This window comes from Aethalodelphis obliquidens, unplaced genomic scaffold, assembly GCF_003676395.1.
Source record: "Aethalodelphis obliquidens isolate GAN/ISIS:26980383/991018 unplaced genomic scaffold, ASM367639v1 scaffold6, whole genome shotgun sequence".
Lineage (NCBI taxonomy): Eukaryota > Metazoa > Chordata > Mammalia > Artiodactyla > Delphinidae > Aethalodelphis > Aethalodelphis obliquidens.
This window is the reverse complement of record NW_020837950.1, coordinates 38,659,632-38,676,942: the sequence shown is the minus strand read 5'-3', so window position 1 is coordinate 38,676,942 and position 17,311 is coordinate 38,659,632. Positions and strand designations below refer to the sequence as shown.

Genomic DNA, 17,311 nt, shown 5'->3' with positions numbered 1-17,311 from the left:
CGGGAGACCCCAGACCGGGAGACCCCAATACCCAGACCCCAGACCGGGAGATCCCGATACCCGGACCCCAGACCGGGAGACACCAATACCCGGATCCCAGACCGGGAGATCCCGATACCTGGACCCCAGACCGGGAGACCCCGATACCCGGACTCCAGACTGGGAGACCCCGATACCCGGACCCCAGACCGGGAGCAACACCCAGGCATCAGTATGTGAGCCCACCCCCCAGCCCCAAACACCTCCTGTGTTCTCAGCCTTGCTGAGAACCGTGGGGGTGAACAGTGGATCCCACTTTTGCGTCGAACTTCTGCAGCCAGGGGGCTCCTGAGCTCCCACCCAAGCTCTGCCCTGTTGCACCAAAACACCATACTGATGGCAGCTCCAGAAACTTCGTTGCCTCTGCACTACGTACGGTAGGCGGTTTAAATAAAGCTTGTACACTCCTACGACAGCACCTGCAAGGCCACGTTACTGACTGCATCTTACCAACGGGGCAACGGAGGCTCAGACATGTAGACGACTAGGCCAAGGGAAGCCGGCTGATACCCTACAGGTATCCAGGTCCTAATCCCTAGAACCTGCATATGCCACTTTACATGGTAAAAGGGACTCTGCAGATATGATCAAGTCAAGGGTCTTGAGATGGAAGATTATCCTGGATTATCCAGAGGGGCCCTCAGTGGAACCACAGGCGCCCTTATAAGAGGGAGGCAGAGGGCGAATCTGCCACAGAGACGCCGATGGGAAGATAGAGCAGAGAGAGATTGGAGATGCCGTGCTTCAGGCTTTGCAGATGGAGGGAGGGGCTGCAAGCCAAGGAATGCAAGCAGCACACCTCCAGAGGCTGCAAGAGGAAGCACAGCCAGTGCGACTGATTCAGGACCTCTGGCCTCCAGGACCGTCAGAGAATGAATGCGTGTGGTTTTACGCCACTCAGCTGCCCCAGGAAACGAATTCACCTCCTTGCAAGCCCACCTCCCCATAGACCGAGCCCCTGCGGGCAGGGCTGAAACCACACAACAGGCAGAGGGAGACTAGTGAATGAGTCAGTGGGTGGATGCAGCTGGCAGGTAGCCCATCCCCCAGTGAGGACTTACAGGGCAGCCCTTGGGTGCCAGGAGCCAACCCAGAGCATCTACACATCAAGTGGAACATAAATTCAGTTTACCGGGGTTTATTAAGGAAATGATCATGCGCAGGAAGGGGGCAGGACCCCGGGCAGCTCTGCCCTCCAGGGTCCCCCGGAGGCCGGGACCCGGGTGGACGGGCAGTACCCAAACCTGCTGCTGTCCTCTCCGGGTGGGGCTGTGGGCCTGGGGGCCAGGGATGAAGGCCATGGAGGCCCTTGGTTGGCAGAAGGGTGTTTCCTTAGAGGCAGGGCCTTTGTTTCAGGGCCGACATCTCTATCAGGCACACAAAACCCAGTGCTGGGGCCCGCGATGCTTTTAGTGACCCCAGAAAATGGTTTTAACTTTTTCTTCAAAACCAGAAAAAAAAATAGTAATGAATCCAGCCTGGATTATATTCATCTTTAGTCCAAGACAGTCATAAGACGTTTTTTGTTTTTTTTTTTTTAAGGAGGAAAGGGCCCACAAAGGCAAAAGCGTCTTGGGCCCCAAGGCCCTGCCTTCCTACATCGACGGAATCCCCAGTGGCTGGTGGAGGTTCCCGGCCACCATGGAGTGACCTTGGCCAGCAGGGTCAGCCCTGGTCTCTGCTGAGTGGTGTTAACTCACCACAGCACAGAGTGAGAACCGGGAGGGGAAGGTGGGAGCAGAGGCCAAACCCCCCCATGCGGGGAAGCGGTCCAGGAGGGGGTGTCTGGTCTTGAAGGACGGGGAGCGCTCCTGGGAAGCTCGGGCAAGTGTGTTGTAGTCAGAGGGAGAGAGAGGCTGTACCAAAGCCCCAGGCATCCAGGACACAGTGTGTTCAGCCAGTGCGGCTGGAGCATCACACGTCCTGCAGGAGAGCGGCACGGGTGGGTGACAAAGGACCCCATGTGCCACACCAAGAGGTGGGAGCCCAGACGGTTCCTGGGCGCTGCGGGATTCCAGAAGGTGGCTGCCCCTCTATTATGTCCCAAATTAGCATTTCTCATAGCGCTGGGAGGTATCGCCAGCTGCCTAAAGGACAGATGTTTGCCACCAATTTACGTGTGTGTTAGAGCAGATACTACATGGTCCCTAAATTGACACCACTTTTGTGCAGCTGTCAATAAAAGCTCTAAGGCAGGACACAGTGGGGTGAAATTCCAGCTACGGTACAGGGATTTGTACTCATCACCCCGTGTCCTCCGGCGGGTGCCCCATGGTGACCCTCACTCCACTGCTGTGGGCAGTGGGCTTTAAGGAACAGTGTGTGGGAGCAGCGGGGGTCGAGGGAGAGCCTGGTGTAGGGTTTCCACCATGTTTGTGCCACTGACCTCTGGCAGCCACGTGAAGCCTGTAAATCCTTCTCAGAATCATGCTTAAAATGCATAAGACACAACACACAGGAAAAAAAACCAATCACATTGAAATACTATTATCAAAATATTGCAAAAATGTACATTTGTGATACATTATGCATGTGCTTCCTTATTAACACACAAAAAAAACAAGATCTTATAATACTGTGATTTCAAAGGAAAGATGGGACTAAACACTTCCCAAAATCTTGGCAACACCTGCAGTGTGATACAAAGAACGCTTGTGATTTGCATTGGTGACAGTCACGGGATTTACTTATACTACTGCAGTTGATCGCCTACAGTAAAAAGTGAAAGAATGTGTACACTGCAGACTATAACACGTTGCTGAAAGAAAGTAAAGAAGACCCAAATAAATGAAAAGCACCATGGATTGGAAGACTTAATAATGTTACGATGGGAATACTTCCCAGACTGATCCACAGATTCAGTGCAATCCCTATCAAAATCCCAACAGCCTTTGCTGTAGAAATGGAAATCGCAAGGTATAGTGAATACCAAAGCAATCTTGAAAATGAAGAATAAGCTAGAGGACTCACGCTTCCCAATTTCAAAGCTTACAGTTTCAAAACTTACAGCTACAGGGCTTCCCTGGTGGCGCAGTGGTTGGGAGTCCGCCTACCGATGCAGGGGACATGGGTTTGTGCCCCAGTCCGGGAGGGTCCCACATGCCGCGGAGCGGCTGGGCCCGTGAGCCATGGCCGCTGAGCCTGCGCGTCCGGAGCCTGTGCTCCGCAGCGGGAGAGGCCACAAAAGTGAGAGGCCCGTGTACCGCCAAAAAAAAAAAACCTTACAGCTACAGTAATCAAAGCAGTGTGGGACTGACATAAGAACAGCCATATAAATCAATGAAATAGAAGGGAGAGTTCAGAAATAAAACCATGTGTTCATGGCCAACTGATTTTTTCGCTAAGTGCACCAAGACCATTCAATGGGGCAAGAACGGTCTCTTCAATAAATGGTGTTGGAACAGCTAGATATCTGCACACCAAAGAATCAAGTCGGACCCTGACCTCACACCATATACAAAAATTAACTCAAAATGGAATAAAGACCTAAATATAAAAGCTAAAGCCATAAAACTCTTAGAAGAAAACATAGAGGTAAATCTTCATGACCTTGGATTTGGCAACGGTGTCTTAGATGTGACACCAAAAACACAAGCAACAAAAATAAACTGTACTTCACCCAAATTTTAAAATTTTGTGCATTAATGAACACTAGCAAGAAAGTGAAAAGACAACCCACAAAATGGTAGAAAATATCTGCAAATGATACATCTGATCAGGATCTAGTATCCAGAGCATATAAGGAACTCCTACAACTCAACAACAGGAAGACAAACAACCCAATTTAAAATGTGAAAGGACTTGAATAGACATCGCTCCAAAGAAGATAAACAAATGGCCAACACAGGAAAAGACGCTCAACATCATTAGCCGTTAAGAAATGCAAATCAGGGCTTCCCTGTCCGCCTGCCGATGCAGGGGACACGGGTTCGCGCCCCAGTCCGGGGGGATCCCACATGCTGCAGAGCAGCTGGGCCCGTGAGCCATGGCCGCTGAGCCTGCGCGTCCGGAGCCTGTGCTCCGCAACGGGAGAGGCCACAACAGGGAGAGGCCCGCGTACCGCAAAAAAAAAAAAAAAGAAATGCAAATCAAAGCCACAATGAGATACACTTCACCCCCACTAGAATGGCTGTAATAAAAAAATAAACAAGTAACAAGTGTTGGTGAGGATATGGAAAAAGTGAAAACCTTGTACACTGCTGGTGGGAATATAAAATGGTGCAGCTGCTGTGGAAAACGGCAGTTCCTCAGTATGTTAAACATAAAATCACCACATGAACCAGCAATTCCATTCCTGGTTACATACCCGAGAGAACTCAAAACAGGTGGTCACAGAGAAACCTGTACATGAATGTTCCCTCCAGCACTATTCACACTTAACCAAAAGGTAGAAACAATGCAAATGTCCATCAATGGATGAATGGCTACACAAAATGTAGTCTTACCCGTTCAATGGAACATTCCTCAGCCATAAACAGGAATAATGTAGTGATACAAGCTGCAACCTGGATTAACCTTGAAAACATCATCCTAAGTGAAAGAAGCAGTCGTACAGGACCGAATATTGTATGATTCCACTTACATGCAGCGTCCAGAATAGGGAAATCCACAGAGACAGAAAAGAGATCAGTGGTTGCTTAGGGCTAAGGGCGGGGGAAATGGGGAGTGACTGCCAATGGGTATGGGGGTCTCCTCTGGGGGTGATTGAAAATGTTCTGAAAATAGATAATGGTGATGGTTGGGCAACACCACGCATGTAGTAAATGGCACTGAACACTTAAAATGGTAAATTTTATATTATGTATATTTTACTACCAAAAAAAAAAGGGCCAGAGGCAGGAGGCCGGCCTGTGGCAGGGGTCCGGAAGAGATGGTGAGCCCAAGCCAGAGCAGCCCTGCCCCAGAGGCAAGAGGGGTCAAGGGGTGTTTTCTGGAAAGAACAGCCAGGAATGGACAGCAAATAGGATATGGGCCTCGGGGTGAACTTTATAAGGAGTTTATAAGGATGGGACCATGTGCCCGAGATGCTTGGGACAGTCCCGGCTGACAGTTACTGCTCCGGCATCCCAAATGCACAGGGTCCACCATCACCCTCCAAAGTGTCCTGGTCTGGGCCATGAATTACACGGCCACTCGACTTACAAGGCCCTGGCCCTTATACCTGTTCTCCAAATATTCACCATGAGTCGGGAATTAGCAGTCACCCTGTTTCATAGACGAGGAGCTCGATGGGCACTTGAATTTGCTGTGTTCCCATCTGCTCTTTCTGGCCTGGGATCTCCTCTCCTGCCGGGGAGCCTCCCGGGGGTCACTGCCCAGCTGGGATGGGAACTAGGGCATCTGCAGCAGGGGAGAATCACCCCACAGGCCCCATGCAGCTGTGGGTATGGAAAGCAGAGCCTGGCGGGCTCGGTGTCAGATGGATGTGGGGCCGAATCCTACTGCTATCCCCAATTAGCTGGCTGACCTTGGGCCGGTTCCTCTCTGACCTTAATTCCCCACCTCCAAAATTAGGACAGTAAGATCAACCTTCAAGACTGTTACTAAGAGCCCAGGCAGGCAGCATTGGGTCGATGGCGGCTGGGTCATCCTTACTCTGCTCTCTCTGCCCTCCCACCCTCAGGAGGGAGAGGGGAAAAAAAAAATGTGCTTTTCTGCTGAGTAATGCAGTTAAAAAAAAAAAAATCTTGGAAAAATAAGATGAATCCTGACACCTCCAAGCATTTACAGCACTAAGTATTTTCGGTAACCCACACAAAATGAACATACAGACACACCCCCCAGATGACTCAACCCACTTAATTATTCCATTCCAGATGAAGCTCCCACTCTCTAGCTGGGCCAGGAAAGCGCAAAACGGGGCAGCTGAACCCTGCATGACGCCCTGCTGAAGGTGACAGCGTGTTGAGATGCACTTCTAGGATCCCCAGTGCCACCTTGCAAAGACCACGCCCACTGCTGAGTGCCAAGGCAACGGTGCCGCCGTTCATAAATATTTAACAAATGCATCTTGAAACACACCAGGGGATTATTGGAGAGGGTGGAAAACAGATGCACACCTAGGAAGCTCAAGGTCATTAAGGATGTGAGAAAAGATACAAACCACCCACAGATTCATTTGTTGACAGAAGGCAAAGGGACCCCCAATGCAGCACATGGACACTATTCAAACAAACCTGGTCTCTCCTTCCAGGACATTCTCCCAGCCCTGCACCAACTGTGTAATGCCGACCTTGGAATCTCTGAAAGCCCCGAGGGCAACATGGAACCAGGGGAGGGGGTGCATCTTGTTCGCCCAAACCCTGAACTCACGACAAGACGGTGTGTAGATGTCGGAGGCGTCAGCAGCCCTCCATCACGGCAGTCACAAGCATAAACCTTCCTTTAATCTGCCTAAGTATGGCCCCTCCATCCTCCGAGCGTGAAGAAGCAGCCTCAGCAGCACTGCGACACGCCGCTCTGCATGCGTGAGGGGGACTGTGCAATTAAAACACTGTTTAGGTTTAGTTAATTTGAGAAACATCTCAGGCCCGTGTTTATTCTCTGCATAGATACACCTCCAGGTAATTCAACAACTGCTTTCCTCGTTGACACTCACCTTTTCGGGAAGCCTAGACTCTGGGCCACCTCTGGGTGACTCATCCAGCAGTCCCTGTGTGGCAGAGCCTCAGAAAACCCTCTCCCCAGCCAGCAGTTACCTAGCAACCAGCCTAGCAACCTCGCAGCCAAGAGATTAATCCCCGGGTGCTAATCATAAAGCAACATCCAAAAGGACATCTCATCTCGAGGACGCCATCCGCAGGTACACAAAGATGAGGGGCAGAGCAGGGGCACCTCGCTCCTGAACTACACACATCGCAGACGAAAGGGAGGCACGTTATTTACGTGTTGCTTCAACAGCTGAAAGGCACGATTTCATTTCTGCGATTCACACACGGAGCCGAAAAGAACGAGGAGACAGCTGGGCTGGGGAGCCACGTGGAAGCTGCCCTACCACCAGCAGGATGAGGAAGATGCTCTGTTCCAGCCACAGCTGTGACTGACCCTCAAGTGGGATGGGGGGGCAGGGGGAGAGGTCCTCCTCTCCGTTGCCCACACACATCCCAGTTTTCCAGGAGACAGCCCCCAGCCCTCAGCCAGCTGACGTCTCCCACCAGGGAAGCACGCCTCGCTGTGTGCGTGCATTCAGAGATGGCAGAAACACAACTGGGCGGTAAGAGGCCGAGAGAACATTCCAGAAAGGCCGGCACTCTTAGCATTTCCAAAAGGCACCAGCCCTCCTGAGCCTGCCCAGTCCTGGTGCTGGAACGCAGCCGCCCATAAAGGGTCACGAACTCAGCAGGATCATCTGGAGAGCTTGTTACCATGCACGTCCCCAGGGGCCAGGGTCTCTCTGTTAAAATCGAACCTCAGGTGATTCCAACACAGGTGGCCCCAGACCACACCTGGAGGCCACCTCCCGCGCACAGACCCCACAGCCGGCACGCAGGCAGCCTGGTAAACCAGCTTCCTGTTCGGCAGGGCTCTGGAGCAAAGGCAGGAGGTGTGCAGGATGCAGGTCATTCAGCTGAGCGACTCAGACCCACAGGCCTCTGGGTCAAGCCGGCCAGGTCCCCTCGCGCTGACTGTGGGACCCTGGGCAGGTCACCTGCTGAATGTGTGATCACCTATAAAGGGCTCACACCCACTCATGGCCCAGAGAGGGCTCCCTCAAGAGCTGCCATCAAACTTACCCAACAAGCGAGGGTCCCTGGAAATCTCACCAAGTCCCCATCACTGGGGGCCAACAGCCCAGTCAATCATCCCCTGACTTATGGAGTTGTCGCTGCACATGTGTCCAGCACCAGAGGGGAGGCATCAGGGAGCTCCTCTCTTGCCCGACACAGAGGGGCTGGAAAGTTCTGTCTGCACCCAGAGCCCCGCACCTGCACTCTGCCTGACGGTGGCTCAGGGGGCGCTATGCTCTGTCTCTCCCCCAGGTCGCCGACTCAGGTCAGGGGGCCTTTGCTTACCAGGGCCACCCCACTGGACACTGATCCCACTCACAGGGACACCAGGTGACAGGCCTCACACCCAGAGAGAAGCATGAGTCAGGGAAAGGGGTCTGGTCACCGTGACATAAAAGGAAAGGAAGGCAGAAAAATGATGCTTACACGGGGGAGGACTCGGAGTACGTGGGCCCCCCCATATCCGAAGGCTGCTGGGAAGGAGGGCGACTTGTGTTCGGATCGAGGCCACAGGGCAGCAGTCACTGGGAAGTGTTTTTTTTTTTTTTTAACATCTTTATTGGGGTATAATTGCTTTACAATGGTGTGTTAGTTTCTGCTGTATAACAAAGTGAATCAGTTATACATATACACATGTTCCCATATCTCTTCCCTCTTGCATCTCCCTCCCTCCCACCCTCCCTATCCCACCCCTCCAGGCGGTCACAAAGCACCGAGCTGATCTCCCTGTGCTACGGGGCTGCTTCCCACTAGCTATCTACCTTACGTTTGGTAGTGTATATATGTCCATGCCTCTCTCTCGCTTTGAATCAACAAAGGAAAAGGCTTCTTAGAAGCAGAACAATCCAGCAGCGCAATAGGTTGCCTGTGGCTGAAAGCATCCCATGCAAATGTGTCCTCCAGAAGCCACGTGGACCTCAGGTGTTACAGCCAAGAGCAGGCTGCTTGGGTTCAAGATCTCTGCCTTGGTTTTCCCTCAGTTGTAAAATGGAGATAATAATGGTGCCTGCCTCATGAGGTTTCTGAGTATAAAATGAGATCGTAAGCGTAACGAGGTTGACCCAGAGTCTGGCTCATGGGAGCACTCCGCTACTGTTAGATGCTGTTACTGCCTCGTTACAAAGGGGGGTGGAAGCACCAGGAGAATGAGGTTAATCCCAGGAGGCTTCACGGCAGAGGTGATATCTGAGCTGGCACTGGAAGGTGACGGAAGGGGAACGGGGTCTGGGACTTGGAAGTTGGGGCCCATAGGGAGGTGTGTATGGCAGGAGATGTGAGGAAGGGTGCTGGCCTCAGAGGCAGAGTCATGGGGAGTATCCCAGCAGCCCCCGGTGACCACCTGGGACTCAACAGCCTCATCTGCAAAAGAGGCAATGACGCCCCCTTCCGGGTGGCTGTGAACCACAGGGAGGCCACAGATCTAAATGTAGACGTGCCTGGTTTATGTACAGAACTGGGGAAATGGCCACTGCACTGCAATAATCCCCTGAGCACCAACTGCATATACCACCTTCTTAGACATTCTTAGACATCCCAGGAGGTGGGAGCAGAGAAGGCAGGTCTTCTGCCACCACAGCCTGATCCACTGGGGCAGGCACGGGTCTTCCGGGTCCTCAGGTTCCGGGCAACTGGAGCCAGGGAACCACACAAAGGCCCAGCTGTGGCTGCCGAGAGCCCTGATGGCCCACGTGCATCACCCACGCCTTGAACAAGGGACATGGGGACCTGCATCAGGTGAGCGTTCATGAAAAGCACCAACAAGGGACCCCAGAGGTGGGGACGGAGACTGGCATGCAACCAACAGACGAAGGGATAGCTGTTCAAGCTGCTTTGTGGACACACAAAATGCCGGGGCCAGGAGAGGCGGAGTTCAAATCAGGAATGACAAACCCAGACACGCTCAGATATCCAGATGGCGTCTGCCATCGGGATGATGGCTATCGTGCCCTTAAAACTGAGGTCACCTCTGCCTCAGCCAGGGGTCGATCCCCGGGTGTGGACAGGGCAGGTCATGCAGGTGGCAGCAGATGAGGCACACGCCAAGCAGCTGGCCAGAGCGGGAGAGAGATACTGACCTTAGGTCAGTCCAACCTGACCCCGTGGACCTCACGACACGGATGAATTACCAAGCCAGGAGCCGCCGGAAGAGCATCTCAACCTATACACCCTCCTGAGGCCACCAACAGAAACCACAGATGCAGGCCTCTCTCTCTGCGCCTCAACTTCCCCATCTATAGAATGGGTTATACTAATAGTACCTGCTTCTCGGGGAGGGTTGCCGGGAGGATTAGATGAGCTATCACAAGTAAACACCCCACAGACACAAAAGACGACGACTCTGATGGCACCCGCTGGCTTGGCCGGCCCCTGTATGGTTTTCCTCCAGGCCGGGGAGGCAGCACGGAGTGATGGGAAGGATTGAAAGTCACATTATGCCCTGGCATCCCCAGTCACCCCACAAGGCCACCTCACTCCTTGGGCTTCACTTTCATCTCTTAACCAGTTCACAGGTGCGTCATGGAGATCGAACAGGATGCAGTGTGCAAAGGGGCTTTGGAAACTGCCGGGCACGGAGGTGGGCAGGTGCCCATGCACCCAGCATAGAGACGCGGCTCACACATCCACGTGGGTGGCAAGCAGAGAGCCAGCCACGGCCACCCTTCGAGGCCTGGGTGACCTACTCATGTCTCCCACGTCACCCTTCCGAACCCAGGTGAGGGCCTCCATTTTGCCATCTGTTTCCCAAAGAACAAGTTTCCAGAAGATCAACATCCTAACTTGTTCCTCAACCAGCACAGCTGCTTCCATCCTCAGAGGCCACCCAGACGCAGGGGAGAAGGCTCTGTCCCCAGGCCTGGCTGCAATCCCGCCCCTTTCAGCAGCTGTTCTTCCCTGAAGAACAGTCCAGAGAAAGGTTTCCCTCCCCAAAGTGAGCACTTCCAGCAACCCATGTACAGGGCCAGCCAGGCCCCACCCCTCCACATCCTGTCAGATGGAGCGTGAACACAAGGGCTCTGCAGTGGGCCACCTCTGACCCCTGGTCCTGCCACGCAGAGCTATGACCACCCTGTGCCTCAACTTCCCCATCTGCAAAATGGGCTACATGGATAGTACTGACCTCCTGGGGAGGGATGCTTAGCTGAGTCTGCATATGCCAAGGCTCAGATCGGGTCCTGGCACTAAGTAAGTGCGATGGGTTGCCCTTTTGTTATTGTCTGCCCTCCTCCCGGAACTGAAGGGATTTTAATGTTTGATAAGTGATCTGTCGTATGTTTATAACCTTTGCCTAAAAGAAAGTTTAGGGATGGGTCTTCCCCGTTATTAAAACTAAGTAATGTTGATCATTTTGGAAGATAAAGGAAAGAAAGAAGAAATTTTAAAAACCACAAGGTCAATTTTGCACATCTGGGGTCAGCCCACATCCGTGTCTCGTCCTGTTCCCATCACTCCACAGGTCATCTCTGCAGCTCAGTGGACCCCTCCTGGGGGCAAAAGCAGCATCTCATCCGCTTCCAGGGCCACTCACCTTGAACCTCTCGGTAACACCCTCGGTGATGCTGACGGTGAACTCAGCTATCTTGGGAGGACGTGTTTTGCCTTTCTTGCGGTCAGGTTCATATTCAGTCTTAGTTTTCACCACCACCTTGTCCAGGAAACAGAAGCAAACAGTCAGTAGTACAGCCAGATACATTCGGACACATCTGTCCAAAGAGGACAGGTGGGGAAACCCTCGTTCAGAGTCACCATTTCACCAGGAAGTATTTCACAGAAAGAATGAGAACAGCCACCACTTATTAGAAATCTCCTCTGTGCCGAGACTTTCAGCACATTACCATTAATAATCCTGATAGCAGCCCCAGGAGGGAAAATGATAACGGAGGGGCAGGGAAGTTAAGTACATTGGTCAAGGCCACGTAGCTAGTAGGTGGCAGGGCTGAGAGTAGTGAGCAGAGCTCCTGACTCCTAATTTGGTGCTCCCTTCACTGCCCAGAGCTTCACTGGCCCAGGTGGTGGGAAGGACGCGCTGATTTTTTCACTGGTCTTCACATGCCGCCACGGGTAAAACAAGAAGATTCAAGGGCACTATTGCCCTCCAGCACCAGGAAGGAGCAGGCAGCCAGGCTTCAAGCAAATCGACCTTGGGGAGTCTGTCGCTACCCCCCACCCTCCTCTCTCCCTTGTCTTGGCAACAGCCCTTAAAGGGTCTCCCTGCTCTGTCCCCCCTCCACTCTCCACTGTGAAGCGGGAGATGTTTTGCCAACCACGAAATCTGCTCTGCCTCTGCCCCAGGCAAACCCTTTCCCGACACCCAACGCCCAGCGTCAGCTGCACCCTAACCCACCCCTCCAGCCTCCACCCTCGGATGCTCACAGCCTCTCCGCACCATCACTGCCCCCATCACAGCCCGTTGCCAGGGCTGTTTCCTTCTCTGTCCCCATTGGACGTGGAGGCGAGGGGTCCGGGAGCAGTGTCCGGGGGCTATGTGTGTCTAGTCCTCAAATGCCCACCCCCTAGAGCAGAAGCCAGGAAGTTGGACTGGAGAGAGACAGCCCCCCACCCTCTTCCTCACCCAAGTGACAACGCCCTTCACTGGGTGAACCACAGCGTGGGGACACACTGCCCTCCGTGGTGGTGGGACCCAGCGCAGAACAAGCACTCAGGACACTGTGGGCGCTCCCAGACTGAGCCGTGACACCAGATGCAGCCTCAGGAAGAAAGTGGCCCACGCCATGCAACACTGTAAAGTGCTCTAAGGGCCACACCCCTTTAAAGCACACTCTTGCCTCCCTCCTCCCTTCCGTTACATGCAGCTCTCCCTGCGCTCAGTGCGACAGCCTGCGTGCCCACCCTGGGGGCACCCATCTCTAGGGCAGCACCTGGGCCTCACCCTGCCATCCTCGAATCCCAACTGTACCTGAGTAGCTGTGGGACCCTGAGCACACCCTTGGCTACCTGGAACCTCAGTTTCCCGGCCTGTGACATGGGTGCAAGGCCTATCTGGTAGGGCTACTGTGAGGAGGAGGGAATCCACGGGACCCTGAGCCCAGTGGGGACCCGGTCAGGATCCCATCAGCCCGGATTCCATCTGCCTCTGCCACTAACAAGCTAGGTGACTTCGGGCAAGTTCCTTAAACTCTCTGTGTCTCCATTTCCACACCTGTAAAATGGGGTAACAGTGGTAGTTACCTCCTAACGCCAGTGTGTTAAAGTAACTGAAAGCCATAAAGCATGCGGACAAGTGCCTGGTGAGTAACAAGCATTCCAACGCGTCAGCTGAGACTGGCCCTGAGGCTGCTCCCAGCTCTGCGACTACCGGCACTGTTGCACCTCAGAACCTTGTGCTCAGCACACATTCTATTTACAACCTGAACTGTGTTACCAGCCCTCGGACACGCGTCCCCTGGGACAGGTGACATCACCTCCCTGAACCCTAGCTGGGAGCAACATGTTGCCGCTGTTCGGGTTAAGAGATGTCTCGTGAGAGTGCGGTCTGGCTCCAAGCAGGGCAGAGCAAGGGGCCCCGCCAGGGCTTCCGCATCCTGGAGGATGGCAGCCTTCAGCCAAGTGACCTTGCGCACGTCCTATAAACGCCTGGAGACTCGGTTTCCTCATCTGTGACCTCAGAAACCTGGTGCAACCATCACTCCCTGCTAGAATGCCCATGTCTGGAGCATCTCAGGGACGGGAGACTCATCACCTTCAGAGCTGCTTAGGTTACCCTTGATGGCCTGATTGTCTGGCCAAAATTTCATACCTGCCTGAAACCTCCTCCCTGGTATAAGCCAACTATGTGCCAGACGGTTCCGGAATGGAACAGACTGAGGACCAAAGAGGAGGCTGAGTGGAGGCGATCACCTGACAGAGGTGCTTCCTGGGGATGCCGTGTCCCTGGCACAGGCTGAGGCAGGAGGGGAAGGCGGGCACGGTGGCGCCAGGCTGGGCTAACTGGGCAAGTCTGACACCTAGACAGGGAAGGGGGAGGCGGAAGCCGAGTCCTCAGGCAGCCCTGCCCCTCCCACAAAGCTCCTTTTAGACCATCGATGCCTGACCCAGGTACACAGGTGTGACCAGCTGATCCTCTTTTCTTGAAATAAAACACCTGTTCCAGCATCGCTCTGGCCCCCGCCCCCCGCTCTCCTACCCAAACACAGACAACAGAGTTGGGGGAATCAAAACCACTTTGGGGAACTGAGTAAGGCTATCGAAAGGCCCACCGTGGGAATAACGAAAGGAAGGACCCATGGCAGGGATAGTCTCTCATCCCCACCCCTGCCCCACGGCCAGTAATCACCAACATGCCCCAAATAAACAACAAGCCCTGAGTCAGAGCCTCCCTGCCAGGCATTAAATGAAACAATCAACGCCAGCACACCTGGGGGAACAGAGTGCGCTTCCTCGTGGCTGGGATGATTCTGAAAAGCTGCAAGGGGGTCAGAATGGATGTGTGTGGATAATTTTAGGTTGGAGTTTTACAATATAACTGTCTAGAGTTTTAAGCGTTTTTAATGTTAACTCTTGAAAAAATTGCTCTTAATGAACACAGACTACTTGATGGCAGGCGGTATTCAAGAAAGAGGGGATTCCTCAAATTCAACAAAAAGAAAAAACTCCCGCTTTAAGGAGAGAATGATGAATGGCTGTCCCCAGTTACCCTAATGCTGAGGAGCACGAGTGCTTATTTGGAGATTTCACAAAAGGAACAAAGAGAGGAAGGAGGCGGTGTAGGAGCGCGCACCCTGCCGCATCTACCGCCGATGTGGGAGGGGTGGGAGCAGAGGGTAAGGAGGGGGATTCAGCCCCTAGGGAGGGCCCATCTGGCCAAGGAGAGGGGCCTCTCCACCCCAAAGGGGCAAATCGGGCTGAAACTGCATCATCCGGGAAGGCACGAGGGGCAGCCGCACCACTCCTGGGCTCACCCCAGAACCAGAGCTCCTGGTACCCCGGGGCTGAGACGAACGGGGCTGGGTTGTAGGTGGAGGGGCCAGGGGCCTCTCTCGGACAAGAGTCCCACGAAAATCAAGAAGGGACCCTACCCCGTCCGCGTTCCATTGTCAGGAAGAAGCTGTCATCTAAGGCGGGGCGGGGGGGGGGGGGCCAGATCACCCGATCCAGAATCCCGCGCGGGTACGTGGTCCTCCGAGGGGCGTCCTCCACCCCGCCCGAGCCCGCCCCCAGTTCGCGTCCCCAGCGCACGCGGCGCGTTTCTTTTGTTGCGGCCGCCACCCGAGATTTGGGGGTGCGCACCCGGCGGTCCTGGGTACCGGGGGCCTCTCACCTTATCCGGGGGCGGGAACTGCAGTTGATTGACATCAAGGGGCGTCATCAGGGGGATGGTGTCGAAGCCATCCTCCAGCAGCGGCTGCTTGGTGCCCTTCTCCGCGAAATTGTTCCCCAACTTCACCATGGTTCCGGGAGACCCGAGGCTGCCGCCTGCGGAGCGAGGGCCGGGCGGGAGTCACCGCGAGCAAGACCCACCCGCTGTCCCGGGCGTCGGCGAGCTCTCCGGCCCCCGCCTCGTCTCCGAGGAGGGGTCGTGAGGACGCAGAGGTCGCGGCCCGAGGGCTGGGGGGTGGGTGCTGTGTATTTATGGACTCACCCGCTAGGCAAAAGCGCCAAGCTCAGGGACGCCGCCCCTGCCCGCGGGTCTAGACGCGTCCCCGGTCCTGGCGACGCCTCGCCGGTGACCTGCCCAGGGACCCCTGTCCCTCCCACCTGGGGAAATGCGCGGCCCTGTACCCGGCTCCCCGGCGGAAGGGTCCAACCCGGGCGCCCCGCGGCCCCGCCTGCCGGCCAGCACTCACCCCACGCCCGGCTCCGGCAGGTCTGGACTCCGACCGCACTCCGAGCCTCCGCGTCGCCCGCTCCCGCTCACAGCAATGGCAGAGGCGGCGCCGCGCGGGGCCGGGGCGGGGGCACCGCGCGATTGGGCTCCCTCCCCCCGCTCGCCACCTCCCTTCCTGCCGCTCCCGGGGGTTAACTGCGCGCTGTGAGTGCGTGCGTGTGGCGGCGGCGGCAGCCTTGACGCAGCGCGCGCGCGCCGGCCGCACAAAGAAGCGCGGGGCGGGCGCAGGGGGGCGCTCCCCGTGGACCCCGCGGTCGCCAGGACCTCGGCTGGTGGGGGGAGATAAGGGGGATGTGATCGCGCCCCGGATGGGAGGCTCGGAGGGCGCCGACAGGGCTGGAAGCCGGGGATGGGGGGAAAGAGAGGTGCGGGCTGCGCAACCCCGAGGCGGCGGCTGGGGCGCAAGGCGATTCGAAGCGAGAGAGGGGCGGGGGATCCTAGGGATGGAAAGATCCCCCAAACTGGGGGAAAAGGTGCCCCCCTTACAGCCGAGCCGATCTGGGAGTCCTGAAGGATAGGGAAGGGTCCTGCGGGGGAGGCTTCCAGGAGGCTGTGGGCGGTGGCAGGGACGAGAGCGTGGTCTGGTTAGTGCGTGGCTGGCTTGTGGAGAGGCCGACAAAAAGAGGGCGTGTCCCTGGTGAAAGGAGGCTCGGATGGGAATGGAGGGGGGAGTTTTTTGGTGGTACAGGATGTGGAGGGAGCGCTCTCCAGAGCTGGGGACGGTGTCCGGATGTGGGGGGACGCCCAGGGTAGCGGGAGGGAAGGTATCCAGGGCAAAGAGAGCGCTTCGCGTGACGCGTTGTAGCGTTTCTCTGGTCTGGTCAGAAGGTAAAGCTGGGGTCCGCTCCCGGCAGCCGCAGCCTCAATCATCCAGGGCTCAGAGAAGGGGCGTCCTGGAACGAAGAAGGGGATTTCTAACCCGATCCTTTGGCCCTCTCTCCCCCCATCGGAGCCACTGTCGCAGCTTCCCAGATTAGGGCCCCATTTTATAGACTTCCAACCAGCCCTAGCCTAGGACTCCCTGGATGAGAAGGGGTTTCGGGGAAGAAGACTAGGTGCGGGAGGAAGGCTGCTGCTGGAAAAAGGGCACCTCCCAGGCCTCTGTGTCCTGCTGGGGCCCTGCTAGGACACAGAGTAGGTGTCCCCCAAAGTCTTACTTTGACACCCTTTGCCTGATTCTGTTTTGCGTGGCTGATGGCCTGAGACCCAGCGTTTTCCATCTGCCGCCTGAGAACCATGAGAGAAGCACCCCGGCAGAACCTCCTCTCCATGTACCTAGAGAACAGGAACACTATCCTCTCACTGCCTGCTGAGCCTTGAGCCACCAGGTCAGTCTAGGAACCTGGCCATGGGCATCTTGATTTCAAAATCCCCGGGAGGGCACAAGCGGATGAGGTGCCTGGATTTCTCTTAACTGGGCCCAAGTCCTCAGCAGGGTCCACATGAGCCTTTGACCACAGGGCAGCCTGGCAGGACCCGGGCTCTTGGCGCACACTACCCCTGGCCAGCCCAGGAAGGGCTGGTGTCCCAGACGCAGGCACCTTGGGGCCTGGCCTCAGCATCCTTCTGGCAAAGGCCCTTTGAACGCAGGACTGGTACAGCGATAAGGCATCTGTGTGTGGTCCAGGTTCTTACAGGGGACCAGAGGGGGCCTCCTCCCTGACGCTTCGTTACTTCCTGCAGCAGTTGATGAAGAGCAGCT

The 17,311-nt window shown here is 55.4% G+C and overlaps 1 protein-coding gene across 3 annotated transcripts in view; it reads right to left on the bottom strand.

Moving 5' to 3' along the window:
• Positions 1–15,730, bottom strand: part of NSG1 (neuronal vesicle trafficking associated 1) — a 32,135-nt gene extending 16,405 nt beyond the window's left edge. The window contains exons 1-3 of one of the 3 annotated variants that reach the window (XM_027103377.1): positions 15,569–15,730; positions 15,043–15,197; positions 11,293–11,409 (exon numbers count right to left, since the gene is read on the bottom strand). In XM_027103377.1, coding sequence (XP_026959178.1) covers positions 11,293–11,409; positions 15,043–15,171 — 246 coding nt within the window. In that variant the 5' untranslated portion in view covers positions 15,172–15,197; positions 15,569–15,730. The remainder of the gene's footprint in view (positions 1–11,292; positions 11,410–15,042; positions 15,198–15,568) is intronic. The other 2 variants (XM_027103380.1, XM_027103378.1) reach the window with 2 other exon arrangements.
• Positions 15,731–17,311: the final 1,581 nt, after the last annotated feature.